The sequence below is a fragment of the Rana temporaria genome, chromosome 1 (genome assembly GCF_905171775.1).
Source record: "Rana temporaria chromosome 1, aRanTem1.1, whole genome shotgun sequence".
Taxonomy (NCBI): domain Eukaryota; kingdom Metazoa; phylum Chordata; class Amphibia; order Anura; family Ranidae; genus Rana; species Rana temporaria.
In genome coordinates, this window is record NC_053489.1 from 355,484,104 (window position 1) to 355,499,986 (window position 15,883).

General features: G+C 45.0%; 1 protein-coding gene across 2 annotated transcripts in view; it reads right to left on the minus strand.

Annotated features, from left to right (window-relative positions):
* The window catches only part of BABAM1 (BRISC and BRCA1 A complex member 1), a 98,937-nt gene that overhangs the window by 41,216 nt on the left and 41,838 nt on the right, over window positions 1–15,883 (minus strand). For both annotated transcript variants that reach the window (XM_040321270.1, XM_040321278.1), the window contains exons 5-8: window positions 10,295–10,373; window positions 3,291–3,315; window positions 2,002–2,131; window positions 1,293–1,373 (exon numbers count right to left, since the gene is read on the minus strand). In XM_040321270.1, coding sequence (XP_040177204.1) covers window positions 1,293–1,373; window positions 2,002–2,131; window positions 3,291–3,315; window positions 10,295–10,373 — 315 coding nt within the window. The remainder of the gene's footprint in view (window positions 1–1,292; window positions 1,374–2,001; window positions 2,132–3,290; window positions 3,316–10,294; window positions 10,374–15,883) is intronic.

Sequence of the window (15,883 nt, forward strand, 5' to 3'; positions counted from 1 at the left end):
ATACCCTGGTAGACGGATTTGTGTTAACCCTGGATTTAATGAATCCCAGTGGACCAACACCAGCAGATGACATGGCTCCCCAAATCAACACAGACTGTGGAAACTTCACACTGGACTTCAAGCATATTGCAGTGTGTGCCTCTCCATTCTTCCTCCATACTCTGGGTCCTTGGTTTCCAAATGAGATGCAATATTTGCTCTCATCAGAAAAGAGGACTTTGGACCACTGAGAAACAGACCAGGTCTGTTTTTCTTTAGCCCAGGTAAGACACTTCTGACGTTTGTTGTTCAGGAGTGGCTTGACAAGAGGAATACGACATTTGAAACCCATGTCCAGGATCCGTCTGTGTGTGGTGGCTTTTGATGCACTGACTCCAGCCTCAGTCCATTCCTTGTGAAAGTCCCCAACACTTTGAATGGACTTTTCCTGACCATCCTCTCCAGGCTGCGGTCATCCCTGCTGCTTGTGCCCCTTTTTCTTCCACACTTTTCCCTTCCACATAACTTTGCATTAATGTGCTTTGATACAGCACTTTGGGAACATCCAACTTCATTTGCAATTTCCCTTGAGGCTTTCCCTCCTTATGGAGGGTGTAAATGATGGTTTTCTGCACAACGGTCAGGTCAGCAGTCTATCCGTGATTGTGATTCCTACTGAACCAGACTGAGAGACCATTTAAAGGTTCAGGAACCCTTTTTAGGTGTTATGGCTTAATTAGGTGATTAGACTGGGACATTTTGAGCCTAGAATATTGCACCTTTTCACAATATTCTAGGTTTTCTGAGATTGTGGATTTGGGGTTCTCATGAGCTTTAAGCCATAATCACCACAATTATGACAAATCACGGCGTGAACTATATTGCTTTGCATGTAATGAGTCTCTCTCATATATTAGTTTTTTTTTTAAATTGCATTAGTGAAATAAATGAACTTTTGCACGATATTCAAGTTCTTTGAGTTTCACCTGTATACATAGCAGTCAGTGGTTACATTTTTGAACCATATACAGCATTCCAAACATGTTGACTTACGTGTGCCCATGTTCCATTGTGGCAGGCTGGTGTGGGTAACTGCAGTGCAATGGCCATTAGGCAAACCACCATGAGTTGTGCAGGACAACAGTGTCCTGCATAACACATGGTGGTTTCACTAAAAGAAAAATTGCACCTTAGTCTGCATGGCTAAAAAAGGCACACAAGTATGAAGTTGGGATAATGGTCCTAATTTTACATGATTTGTCCACAAGAACAGCAGCAGTACAGACTACAGGTGAAACCTATTACATATCTACCTTCCAGCTCACATCTTCCTCCTCAGACCCATTGTGAATGTAGACAACGTCTAAGAAGAAATAAGGACACTGTAGCATTTTCTGTAAAAGGAAAGAATTAGTGTTTACCACTGGTTTACATGCCAAGTTTCTAACTGTGAGAACAGAACATGGGTTAGAATGACTTGATGTTTACTACCAGAAAGGAAATGTTAAATAGTAAAGTAAGCTGGAAGGAGTAAATGGTGCCCACACACACACACACACACACGCTTGAAAAGCATTATTTCAGCTACTGGGTGGACACTGCTGGGCCAAATACTGCACTGGTTCTGTCACACTAAGACAATCTGGAGTGTAATCTTATCACTGGAGTTTGTGGCTCATCATCGAGCCTTGTTTCTTCTACATATACCATGAACAAATCGTATAGTTAAGACCACCAAGACACCCCCCCCCTTAATCATTAGGCTGCCATTGGTAAACCATCTTAAAAAATGATATAGATGCCTGGACTTCAAGCTGACCCAAAAACAATGTAGATCAGGGGTGATTTCACTCTGAACTCTCTTTCTACATATCTGTTCTAGGTTAGTGACTTAGCCAGACAGCCTGATAGCTAGTATTTTCAGAAGAAGCAAAGCAATTGCAGCCTACATATTAAGTTCATGGAAGCTTTCACTGACCTGTGAGCAAACTGTTAAAAACAAACACAAATATATAAATTTACCTTCATGTTTTCCGTGAGGGTGAGCTGGGGCTGAGAGGCTGGGCGACTGTATATCAGAATGATTCTCACTACATACGGAGGAGGAACAGTCTGCACATTCTCAGTGACTGGAAATTCTGTCCTCTGCTGTCTGCACCAGACATGTACAAGAAGGAAGGTAATATGGTCTATTACAATACAGATGTAAAGTTAAAACAAGAACATTCATTTTCCACATTTGTTCATTATCTGCATCTGTGGTCCACTTACACAGTATAGGCAGTCCTAATTGCAGCCCCTGCCGTCAAAGAGGAAGTCACACATATAATTCAATAAATACGTCACAGAAGACTGTCAGAGACTGCAGACATACTACATGAGGATGTCAGAGAATGCAAACATACTACTACAGACTGTAGTCCTTCTACAGAAGGTCAGAATCTGTGGAAATACTACAGGTGTGATTGAGAACAGATTACAATCCATTACAGACCAATCCCAATTTGGTACCGACTGATACTTGTTGTGGTGCTCACAGACCCCAGCAACATGTGCCTGCCCCCCTGACTGAAGGTTTGGCACTACATAATGAAGCCTCCCATGATTCTCTGAAAAAGGCAGGTACATCCAAGAAACTGACACATTTGTGATTTTACTCAATGTATGGCCAGACAAAAAAAGTATTTTTTTCCATTTTGGATAGGGAGGTGGGTGGTGACTCCTGCCAGGTGTTTTCTGCTATCTGGGGCCCTGTTGGAGAGATCTCCCCTCTCTCCGACATTTTACCAAACAGGAAGGGGAACAGCAACACAAACCAAATGTATTTCTCTTAGTAGCATGTGAAAGGATAGAACCCCCCGCCAGATTTTTATGTTTGTGTCCCTATTTTTCCCCCTAAATTTACTGTCTAGTGAAACCATTGTCAGAAGGACAGGAGGTAATAGCAAAGTTGACCATACATGGATGGAAATTTAGCTGGATCCAGGAGAATTTTGATCTGTGTTCACCGGTTGAACAGACGTCGATCTATCAGATAGGACTTTAGTTCAGATACAGGTAGGACTCTAACAACGTTTGTTAAAATCCTTGCACTGTGCATAGATCACCCAGAGGGGAATGCTTTTTTTCTCAACAAAAAGTGGAGTTACTCTTTTCACATAGGTCAGGAGGTTACGGACCAGAGGTTTTGGAATTGCCTAAACATTATTACAAATCTGCAAGGAAAAATCGTTTTCATATGTTTCAACTGTTTCTGTCGCTGGTTTTTCTTTGACAGAAGTGGCCACATTGTTGTTGTTTTAATAACTTACATTAGGTTAAAAAGGCCTTCAAGATCTGGAGTACTGGATTAAGGAAACAATTTTACAGTAAAAAGATTAAGGTTATTGCAAACAACGTTATCTAATCCATTACCCATGTCATTTTTCAAACCACCTAAAAATGAGCTGCATTTACAACTGTGTCCATGTTTAGTATTAGGCTGGGTTCACACATGTTTGGCAGTAACATACACTATGCACGCTATTTAATTTGTATGGCACCCCAACACACACCACGACCCATGGTAATGCACTACAGAGTGTTGTACAGAGTGTTGCTATGAATGGTCCATGTTCTTTTTTTTTTTTTTTTTTTTTGGTGCGTTGGACTACCTTAACCCGACATAACCTTATGTGTGCAAAGACATGTATTAATGGATAGGGGTATGTATAAAATACCAAAATTGGCAAGTGTAAATACAGCCTCAGACAACTCAGCAACATTTACAAAAAAAAGAGATTTTTAATACAGCTTACCTGTAAAATCTTTTTCTTGGAGTACATCACGGGACACAGAGCGGCATTCATTACTATATGGGTTATATGGAGTACCTTCAGGTGTAGACACTGGCAATCTCAAACAGGAAATGCCCCTCCCTATATAACCCCCTCCCATAGGAGGAGTACCTCAGTTTTGTAGCAAGCAGTATGCCTCCCAAAATGGTCCTCAAAAAAGAGGGGTGGGAGCTCTGTGTCCCGTGATGTACTCCAAGAAAAAGATTTTACAGGTAAGCTGTATTAAAAATCTCTTTTTCTTTATCGTACATCACGGGACACAGAGCGGCATTCATTACTATATGGGATGTCCCAAAGCAATGCTTACAATGAGGGGAGGGAGAACATCTCCAAGACAAAAGGATTTAATTTAGAGATATACTCAAATCATAATAAATCCAACTTAGTTGAGAAAAATAATTTTAAATTTTAAATTTAACTCAAAAAAGAGGAGCCCCCGGAATCCGAGGGTCTCAAACTGCAGCCTGCAGCACTGCCTGCCCGAAGGCAGTATCAGTATTCCTTCTTACGTCCAACTTGTAGAATTTTGTAAACGTGTGGACAGAAGACCAGGTTGCCGCCTTGCAAACTTGAGCCATAGAGATCTGGTGGTGTGCTGCCCAGGAGGCGCCCATGGCTCTAGTAGAATGAGCCTTTAATGATACTGGAGGAGGCAACCCTTTCAAGCCGTAGGCCTGAGTGATTAATTGCTTAATCCACCTAGAAATGGTGGACTTTGCAGCTGCCTGCCCCTTCTTGGGCCCATCCGGTAGAATGAACAGCACATCTGTTTTCCGGATCTTCTTTGTAGCTTTAAGATAGGCCTTCATGGCCCTGACAATATCCAAGGTATGCAGCAACCCTTCCTTTCTGGAAGTAGGTTTAGGGAAGAAGGATGGTAATACCAAATCCTGGTTCAAATGAAAACTGGATATGACCTTCGGTAGGAAGGAAGGATGAGGGCGTAGAACGACCCTGTCCTTATGAAAAACAAGATATGGTTCCTTACAGGATAAGGCCGCCAGCTCCGAAACTCTTCTTGCGGAAACTATGGCAACCAAAAATACTAACTTCCTTGTCAGTAGAACCAAAGGAATATCAGCCAACGGCTCAAACGGTTGTTTCTGTAAACTTGACAGAACAAGATTTAAATCCCACGGACAAAGCGGGGATTTAACTGGAGGTCTAATACGTAAGACCCCTTGAAGGAAGGTCTTAACCAGCGAGTGGGTGGCCAGCGGCCGCTGAAACCACACTGACAGAGCAGAAATCTGTCCTTTGATTGTGCTTAATGCCAATCCTTTATCCACTCCTAGCTGGAGAAAACTTAATACTCCATCGATGGTAAATTTGCGAGAAAGCCATCGCTTGGACTCACACCAGCCTACATAGGCCTTCCAGACCCTGTAATAAATCACCCTAGAGACCGGTTTCCTGGCTCTGATTAGGGTAGAGATTACTTTCTGAGACAGACCTCTACCCCTGAGAATCAGGGATTCAGCTTCCAGGCCGTCAAATTTAGATGCCGTAAGGCAGGGTGGAGGATCGGACCTTGCGATAGCAGGTCTGGCCGTAGAGGAAGAGTCCAAGGGTCTCCCACTACCATCCTTAAGATTAGTGAGTACCATGCCCTTCTGGGCCATGCTGGAGCTACCAGGATGACTGGTATGTGCTCCACCCGGATCCTGCGCAGCAGGCGGGGTAGTAACTGGAGCGGGGGAAACGCATAAAGAAGTTTGAACTGATGCCAAGGGCAAACCAACGCATCGGTTCCGCAGGCCATCGGATCCCTTGAGCGGGATATGAACCTGTCTAGTTTCTTGTTGAGTCTCGATGCCATGATATCCACGTCCGGCACTCCCCATCTTTGGCAGAGTGCTTGAAAGACTTGTGGATGCAGAGACCATTCCCCCGGCCATAGAGTCTGGCGGCTTAAGAAGTCCGCCTGAAAGTTGTCCACTCCTGGAATGAATATTGCCGATATGCAGGGCACATGAGCCTCTGCCCATAGGAGAATCAAGCTCACCTCTCTCTGAGCGGCTTGACTCCTGGTTCCCCCTTGGTGATTTATGTATGCCACGGCCGTGGCATTGTCTGATTGAATTCTCACCGGGAACCCCTGCAATTTTGACGTCCAAGCCCTGAGGGCTAGTCGAGCAGCTCTGAGCTCCAAGATGTTGATGGGCAACTGCTTCTCTGGCTTTGCCCAAGTACCTTGGCGAGTGCAACCATCCAAAATTGCTCCCCAGCCCGTCAGGCTGGCGTCTGTGGTCACTATCTTCCAAGCCACTGGGCTGAAAGACTTCCCTTTCAGTAGATTCTGAGGGTCTAACCACCAACACAGACTTTGTCGGACTCTTGATGAGAGCGGCAACGGGATATCCAAGGCCTGTGGCCTTCTGCTCCATGCTGACAGGATGGCTGCCTGTAGGATGCGAGTGTGGCTCTGGGCGTATGGTACCGCCTCGAATGTGGCCACCATCTTGCCTAGTAACCTCATACATAGGTGAATAGTCGGTTCTTTCTTGCTTAGAACCAGTAGGATTAATTCCTTGATGGCTTTTACCTTCCTCAGAGGTAGGAACACTCCTTGTTGTTCTGTGTCTAATCTCATGCCGAGATATTCCAACTGCCTTGTGGGCTGGAAAGCTGACTTTTCTCGATTTAGGACCCAGCCGAACCTCTCGAGGTATTGGACCGTGAGGGCCACTGCTCGCTCCAAGCCGGGAGACGAGTGGTCTATGACTAGGAGGTCGTCCAGGTATGCTAGGATCGTGACCCCTTGGATCCTTAGCTTGGCTAGGATCGGAGCTAGGACCTTCGTGAACACCCGGGGGGCCGTAGCCAACCCGAAGGGAAGCGCCACGAATTGGAAGTGACGCGAAGCCACCATGAAGCGTAGATATCTTTGATGTGGCTGATAAATTGGAACATGAAGGTAGGCATCCTTTATGTCTATGGACGCCATGAAGTCGTCCTTCTGGAGTGTGGCAGCTGCTGACCGCACGGATTCCATCCGAAATGAGCGGATCTTTAGATATGCATTTACCATCTTTAGGTCCAAAATTGGCCTGACATCTCCATTGGGGATGATGAATAGGTTGGAGTAGAAACCCAGCCCCTGTTCCAGGCTGGCCGGAATCCGAGGCGGATCGATTGGAATCCTCGACTCCTGGAAATGAGGAGGAGGAAACCTTAGGGAATCTAATTTGTAGCCTGTGGCCACGGAAGACCGTACCCACTCGTCGGGAATGCTGGCTTCCCAAATCTCTGAAAAGAGTCGCAGCCTTCCCCCCACCTTCGTGGGTGGGGGCGCCCCTTCATAAGGTTGGCTTGGGGGCTGGTTTTGCTGGTTTGCGAAACCACTGCCTTTTGCCTCTAACAGCCTGTCCTTGTGATTTGCTGTTGAAGCCGAAGTTTGCTTTTGCAGGAGGCCGTCGATACTGCTTGGCATTAGAGGGCCCCTGCCCAGGGGAATACTGTCGTTTAAACGCAGGCCCCTGAACCTTCTTCTTAGTTGGCAAGAGAGTACTCTTGCCGTTTGAAATGGTCTGAATGTATTTATCTAGGTCTTCTCCGAAGAGTCGTCCTCCATGGAAGGGGAACCCTACCAGGAGCTTCTTGCATGGGGGCTCAGCCTCCCAGCTTTTTAACCATAAGAGTCTTCTCATATGGATAAGGGATAACGATAAACGTGACGCTTGCTGGATAGAATCCTTGATTGCGTCTACCGTAAAACATATGGCCTTAGGGACATCCGAAAATTCTTCTGCCTGCTGGGCAGGAATAAGTTTAAGCATCTGCTTAAATTGATCCGATAATGCTTGAGCGACCCCAATCGCAGCCACAGCTGGCTGTACTACTGCCCCTGCAGTAGTGAAGGAGTTCTTAAGTAGTGCTTCCAAGCGCTTATCAACTGGATCCTTGAACACCTGTATGTTTTCTACAGGGCATGTTAACGATTTGTTAACACATGAGATGGCTGCGTCCACTGCAGGAGTAGCCCATCTTTTGGAAAATTTTTCTTCCATAGGATATAGGACAGAGAACTTCTTAGGTGGTAAGAAGATCTTATCTGGCTTGTTCCAATCTTGGAACAAAACTCCCTCTAATAGAGGATGGATCGGAAACACAGCATTGCTTTGAGGCGCCCTCAGTGAACCCAAAGCTGAAACCGTCGATACCTGGAGATCTGGTACTGGCAAGTTGAATGCCCTATGGACCAAGTCCGACAATCCTTGAATCCACCAGCTCTCCCTCAGGGAGACTGCCCCAGACTCCTCTGTATCCGGATCTTCGATCCCTGAACCTACTTGGTCCTTGTCCAAGAGGTCGTCCAATTCCCCTGAGGAAAGGACCTCCTCTTCTGAGGGTCCGCGCTCGGGCGACGGAGATCTATTCCGCTTACTGCCCCGCATAGCTGCGGCTATCATTTTACCCATGCTTTTCTGCATCTCTTTTAAAGAGGTGAGTAATACCTCCTCCGTGACCATCTTAGGGTTGGACTGACCCGCGTCAGCTCCAGCCCCAGATCCCGATGGCCCCAAGGCTCCCTGTGGGGAAAGCAGCGGCATAGCATTGTCCGAGACCTCAGACTCTCTGGGGGAATCCCCACCTCTTGTACCCTTGTTTTTTGATGCCATGGTACAATACCGAGGTACACCTGCTACTTATTGGTACCTGGGACTTATAAATAGTTAAATGCCCAAACACCTGTTTGGGGGATAAAAAATGCTTCCTCTCCCCTAGATGACACTTCTCTTTTTTTTTTTTTTTTTTTAAAAAAAAATCTTTTTTTTTTTTTTTTTTTTTCAAATCTAGGAAAGAAAAAACATTCTGTCCCCCTGAGTAGTATTGCAAGAAAAACTATGAGATGGAAAAGAAACAGCCTATTCCTAGGCTTGAAAACAGTCTTTCTGAAGACTGCAATATTCTTTCTGGCCACTGTGTGTCCTCGGCGCCCCGTGCTTGCCGTTCTGGTCTTTCCTCCTCAGTTCCAAAGTATTGAATGAGCTATATGGAACAAACAAGGAAGGGCCGCCCCTTCCTTAAGCCACTGACCCGCCCTTCCCCCCCAGCAATCTCAAACAGGAAATGCCCCTCCCGACAGGGGGGGGGTGGGGTTGGGAGGAAGGGACCTCTCTGCTCCAGCAAACTGCAGCCATGAGGAGGTCAGCGTTTTGCCTGCTTTGCAGGCCGTGAGGAGGAAGACTGAATGGAGCATCGCCTGGAGGCTTGCAGGTAAGCACAGCTCTCTGACACACACATATATTTTTATATAACACAGGCCCCACTCAATGCTTTTCCAACACTACAAGGGAGGTCACATCTTATGGGGAATAATACATATAGAGCCATCCTATCTTTATGATATGTGACTAGTTTGCCAGATGCAGTGCATAACTTTAGGCATGTCCCCTGTGACCCCCCAGAAAAAACCTGCTAAGAACCAAGTTCCGCAAGTTTTCCCCTCACTTACCTGCTCCATGCCGCAGGACTTTGCCAAGCAAGAGGCCCAATCTTCCCCCATCTCGGTGGGGATGTCTAGACCTTCAGGCCCTGGGTTCCTATGAAGGATCCACTGTCCTGGGCCCATATAGCACTCTGGCAACAGAAACATTAGGCACCCAAAGGTTTCTAAGTTCTGGGCCCAGGGTCCAGCTCTCTAAAAAGAAAAGCATTATGGGCTATACCCCAAGGGTTTGGGGTCCGGTTACTGACCACTTTAGCGCTGAGGCTTTTTTGGACAGAACCGGTTAGCTCACCTAATCCCAAGGATGTGGAGGCAAGCTAAACCATGACTAACACCTAAGACACTGGCGGAAAAACTGAGGTACTCCTCCTATGGGAGGGGGTTATATAGGGAGGGGCATTTCCTGTTTGAGATTGCCAGTGTCTACACCTGAAGGTACTCCATATAACCCATATAGTAATGAATGCCGCTCTGTGTCCCGTGATGTACGATAAAGAAATGTCTATACACGACTGACCACCAGCATACATGGGTAATAATGATCCTATAAAAACCCATTTAAAACCCTACAGACTTGGTGTAGTATCAAACGTATCAAAAGTCTCGCTCCTTTTAATAAGTATGATAACGTGATGGTGTTACAAATTTGACACACATTTTCAAAGGAACCCAGCCCAGAGTGAAAAAACTGAGTGGCTATTGCTGACCTTTACTTGTAAAAATGCTAACTACCTGTGTCTTTCTATGTTCATTATGTTCCCATTCAGTGATTCAGATCCAAAATGCAAGTAAAAGCAGTTCTGAAATCTGCATAATTGTCACTAGTCAATAACGCAAAGTACAGAAGCGGCTGACTTTGCATTACAGCCAGGCAACCAGTATTTTTACAAGCAGGTTAGCAATGGCAGCCTACAAATACCTCTCAGTAAAGGTTTACCTAATGCTGTATTGAAACTCTAAGAATGCCATTTTGCTACAAACCCTAACCTGTGATCCAAAGCTCCCAGATGATTCTACAAAAGGATACTGAAGGACTCGCATATGTTAGTTTCCAGATCATATAGACAGCTGCAAACCTCCCGTGGGTCAGATGTAAATCCAGACAACTAAATAAACAGAAATTTGTTATATAGGATGGTGGCACCCAGGACATTGCAAACTGACACTTTTTAAATACCCTCCACAGTCTTAGCCCTGCAAGGGAAGTACTATATTTATTGGCGTATAACACTCACTTTTTTACCCTGAAAATAGAGGGTAAACTTGTCCCTGTGTGTTATACGCAGGGGGCTGTGGGAAGTTTTTTTCCTGAAACTTCCCTCTTAAAGTTAGGGTGCGTGTTATACGCCGATAAATACGGTAAGTGAAAGTCTTTTCCCCACCACATTTGAACAGAATAAATTTGTGATAATGGCAAATTCCACCAGACAAAACACCTGTGGGTCCATGTATAAAAACTTTACTGTACGAAAGCAATAACCATTCGCACAGACCCTATGAAACCTGCCATATTTGGTATACAAGTATCTCCATCTAGTGGTCACAGTACAGTATTTTTTTTAAATAATTCAATCAAAAAAAAAGAAAAAAAACAAAAAACGTATTCTGGTTACTAAATGGCATTGAAAATTATAGGAGATGATCATATTACACAAAATATATAATATGGCAAAATTTGTATATGCTTTCCACATTCATAAAGCAATGTTTTTATACAGAGACCCCATGTACATGCCACTAATTAGATAAAGTGGATTATTAAAAATAAAACTGTAAAAGTCCGAGTAAAAAAAAAAAAAACGCAGTGTTCTGTTAAAGGACAGCTTAGAAAGTCTGTGATGCAGTTGCATGCTATTTTCAAAGATTTGAGCAGAATGTTCCTCACACTGTTGATTCTACTTTGCAAAGGATTTGGTAGTAGAAGCAAAAAAGGGACTTAAAGTGCACTTATGCCCCAACACCAAACCCTTTACCTATTCCTAACAAACAGTAAAAGAGCTTCAAGTCATCACCAATTTTGAGTCAGTTCACACCAGGTGCATCAGGACTGCACTGGGCAGTCTAGCTCAGCACTGTTCCAACACAAAACAAGGCAAAAAGCCTTGTTCCCTATAATGTCCATGCACACCACCATGCTGCATTCAATGCAGCTGCATGTGTGAACAAGCTACTAAGTAAATGTTAAATGTGCCTGCCCACTGCCTATAGTAAAGTTAAAAGAACCACTTGCAATTGCAGTGAGTGTATATATCATTTTTTATATAGTTTTTCTAGCAGTCAAATGCTCACATAGCATTGGGTCTCTAGAAGCTTGGTAAAACCAACAATGTTGAGGAAGTGCTGGTGCATTGATGTCACTACAGAGGCGCAGAGACTGTGGGCGTTGTCAGAGTGAGATAGTCTCCTTCGATCACCAGAAGTAAAGTTACTTTATTATTATATATTATTATTATTATTTTTTTAAATATCTTTATTATTTTGAACAGGTACAAAAACATAGAAATACAGTCACACCATTACAGGTCACATCTCAGGCATTTAGCCCACACAGGGACGTACACAATATATGAAAAACAAATGGTAGTAGATATTAGCCTTACGGATAAAAACAACTTACCATATATACTCGAGTATAAGCCGAGTTTTTCAGCACACTTTTTTGTGCTAAAAATGCCCCCCTCGGCTTATATTCGAGTCAGGTTATCTGGCAATGTTAGTATTGTGGATTATGCGGAGGGAAGGAAAGCCTTATTACGCCGTACATTGTCCCCTATGATTCACAGCAGGGCTGTGTGTATAGGAAGTCTGCGCTGTCCATGCCATTCTGCCTTCTTGTCCTTCCGTGACGAGGAGGCGGCAAAGCTTTGTTACAGTGGACGGCGCGGTTCTGGTGACTAGGCGGCAGGGCAGCGTGAACTGGGAGGTGCACCGATTACACAGAAGATATCTCCAAAGCTGATAGCAGATGTTCGGCGGCAGGTCAGAGGTTAACACCCACTCACATCTGCAGCTTGGCCATGCCCCCCACATTTTAGAGTTTAGATATTCTTTGATTAAGTTCTGTTGTTAAAAGTGTATGCATACCTCTGATGCTACAATGTAGAACCAGTTACAGAAGTATGTTTAGAGCTGCACATTAGCATTGTGAACTCTCATACCTTGAAGCTGTTTTGATGCTATAATATGAATTAATGGGATAATTCTGGAAATCAGTTGATCTCATGGTGCTTTTTATTGTTGGACTTCATTTTCACATTGGTGAGAGGACCCGGATAGTTATGTTAAGCTCCTGCTACTGCATGCAATAAATGCAACTGATATTGACAAAAAATACTTGTGGGCTGCCACTACCCTCCCCTGCTGTGAATCGGAGGGGACAATGTACGGCTTTCCTTTCCTCCGCATCAATACTGACACAGCGGATAAGGTACATGGGCACAGCGAGGCTTGCAATGGGCACAGTGAGGCTGAAAATGGGCATTGTTGACCCTCTTTTCCACTTACAGTAGCTGCTGCATTCTCACCCTAGGCTTATACTCGAGTCAATAAGTTTTCCCAGTTTTTTGTGGTAAAATTAGGTGCCTCGGCTTATATTCGGGTCGGCTTATACTCGAGTATATACGGTACATAACCAACAATTAATAAGACTCGTGAATAACCGAACTGCCATACCACATCAAGCCCTAAGGGACCCTGGCGTAACCTGAAAGGTCCAGGAGAGAGTGGCATCAGGACAACACTGTAGGGACACCAAGCATCCTCTGCCGTTGAAGGTTTCACTAGCCATTTAGCCCAAACGTTATTGTATTTCCCTTGGGCAACTCCTATGTATTACATGTCTTTATAATAAGGCAGAACATTATTAACTTGTATCCATAGTGAGGGGGGCATTACTTCCAGCACAATGTAAGAACTTTCCTAGCATAAAATAGCAGGAGGCCAATCATAGTTCGATCTACCACTCTAGGAGATAGATCCCCTACTAAGCCCAGCAGGCACATTCTAGGGCAGGGGTGGCCAACCTTTTGAGGAGCGAGGGCCACTTTAGTGACTTGGTAAGCGGTCGCGGGCCACAATGAGTGTAGCGGGTGGATGGCAGGTCTGTGTCCACTCTGTCTACTCTACATATGCAGACGCAGCCCACTCTACCCTAAGAGCCCTCTGATCCACCCAGACAGAAGGGGACAGATCCCCTTCTGTTTTTTAAGCAGATCGGATTGCAGATTTTTTACATCTGCCACTCTATAGAGGTGAATGGAGGGTCCGATTGGGTCCCCCTGAAAAACAGACAAACCCAATTAGTGTGACAGAAGCATGCAGCTGTAGTAGAGAGCAGAGCTGATGCTTCCCGTGTCAGGAGGTGTACATTTGGTATCACTCCACCTGTGAAGGAGCCAGCGCTCTACAGGAAGCATCAGCGCAGCTTCCCCTAGCGGCGGCTCCATTCTTTGCACCGATGTTCGGAGATGGCAGGTCTAACCCGCGATCTGGGCTTGCCGATCCACCATCTCAGAGCAAGACATGGCGGGCCACATCAGTGGGCGCCGTGGGCCGGGCCAGCGGTTGGGCACCCCTGTTCTAGGGGATAGTGTAATGGCAGTGCCATATTGATTACAGAGAGCACTTTCCCCCCCAAAATACATTAATTACAGGACAAGACCAGAATATGTGGATAAAATCACCTGGGGAGTGATCACAGCGCCAACATGACAAAGAATGAGAGGGTCCCCTCTTTTACGCAACCAATAGGGAGTGAGATAGGCCCTGTGTACAACCATAAACTGGATGAGGCGATCTCCTAGGGACATTAAAATCTTAAATTAAATATCCCAGATATCCTTCCAGTCCTCGGAATTCAACTCGGAGCATCCAGGAACCAGTGCTGACAAAGCACCAATTGCTTGGGAGAGGATACCCGCAGGAGATGAACAAGGTGTGTTTTTCTGAGCATACTGTACGTAGCATAGGAATCTTTTGAGGTCTGAGGCCACCAACTGGGCTGTACCAGGGGGAAACTGACTTTTGAAAGCATAGGACAACTGCATATTTCTAAAGAGGTATGAGGAAGGTACATTGTAGTGAGTAGTAAAGTGGTCAAATGAATGTAGTGAAAGGTCTGGTGCGACATCTTTCACCATTTGAATATTGAATTTGGTCCAGGCTATGGGTTCAGGAAGCTTAAAAAGATGGAGTAATGTAGAATTTTACCATAGTGGACAATTTGGAGAAACTGCAGAACTTTAGTTTTTTCTCAAACGAGGCATACCTTTCAGGTCCGAAGAGTCATAAGCATGGAAGGGGTTAGGTCATAAAGGAGCTCTAGGGCCTCGAAAAGGTAAGCATTTTAGGGCCTCCATTGAACGAAGCACCACAGCTTCTAAAACTGTGAATGAGTTGGACAGGACTGGGTTCAGCCACCAGGCGGCGGTAAACCAGCTGTGTGGGTATAAAATATTTGTGACAGTCTGGTAATGCTAGGCCACGCTGTGACGTGGGCCACATTAATGTAGAGCGTAAAACGCGGAGGATGCGAGTCCCATATAAAAAAAAAAAAAAGAAAAAAAAAAAAAGGGAGGAAAATATGCCATGTGGTTCTGTAAAAAAGGATTTGGGGATCTATTGTGGGGAGTTGAGGAACAGATCGTTTGGGAGAATCTTCATCTTAATTAAATTAATATGTTCCAAAAAGGGACAGAGGAAGGTCCTCCCATGCTTTCGGTTTAGTTCTTGCCTCCGTGAAAACAGGATTCAGATTAAGTAGGATATAACTAGTGGCACCATTCGAGATTTTCACTCAAAAAAGGTAGGTAAATTCCTCCACCCATGGCAGTTGGTTATCTGGTAACGCATTGTCTTTAGCAGCAAGATTAATGGCGAACATGGACCAGTTATATCCGAGAAGGCATTCAAAACCTGTAACGTGCCTTGCAAAGAGGGACCAACATCATTTAGAATTAGTAGGCGGTCATCCGTGTACGGGGCTACCTTCTCCTCCAGCCACGCCAATCTCAGGCATTTAATGAGGGGTAAAACCCAAAGAGCTTCAGCCACAGAGTCCATGGCTATGGCGAAAAGGGCCGGGGAAAGACTGCAGCCCTGCCGGGTACTCCTGGATAGCCCAAGTGAGGGGGACAATAAACCGCCCAATCAAATGGTAGCCTATGGAGAGCGATATATCCTTTGAACCCATTTAAGATAGATTAAAGGAAACCCCATTCTCCACAGTGTCTCCCACAGGAAAGGCCACTCCACCGTATCAAATGCTTTCTCGATGTCTAGAGAGACAAACACTCTGGAGCCCCGATTATCGTGCTTGGCATAGATATGCATGAATAGTCTGCGCAAGTTCATGTCTGTAGATTTGTGGGCCATAAATCCGGTCTGGTCTGATTCAATGATGAAGGGCAACAAAAAATGAAGCCTGTAGGTATGAAGTTTGGTTAGGATTGTAAGATCATTGTTGAGAAGTGCAATAGGCGCATCAATTTTTTTGGGGGAGATTTGTAAATGAGAATGACATGTGCTTCAGTCATGGAGGGAGGGAGGGTGGGCACCTTTAGATAAACAATGCTTATACAGGAAGGCCATTCTTGTAAAATTCCGTGGGGAGGCCATC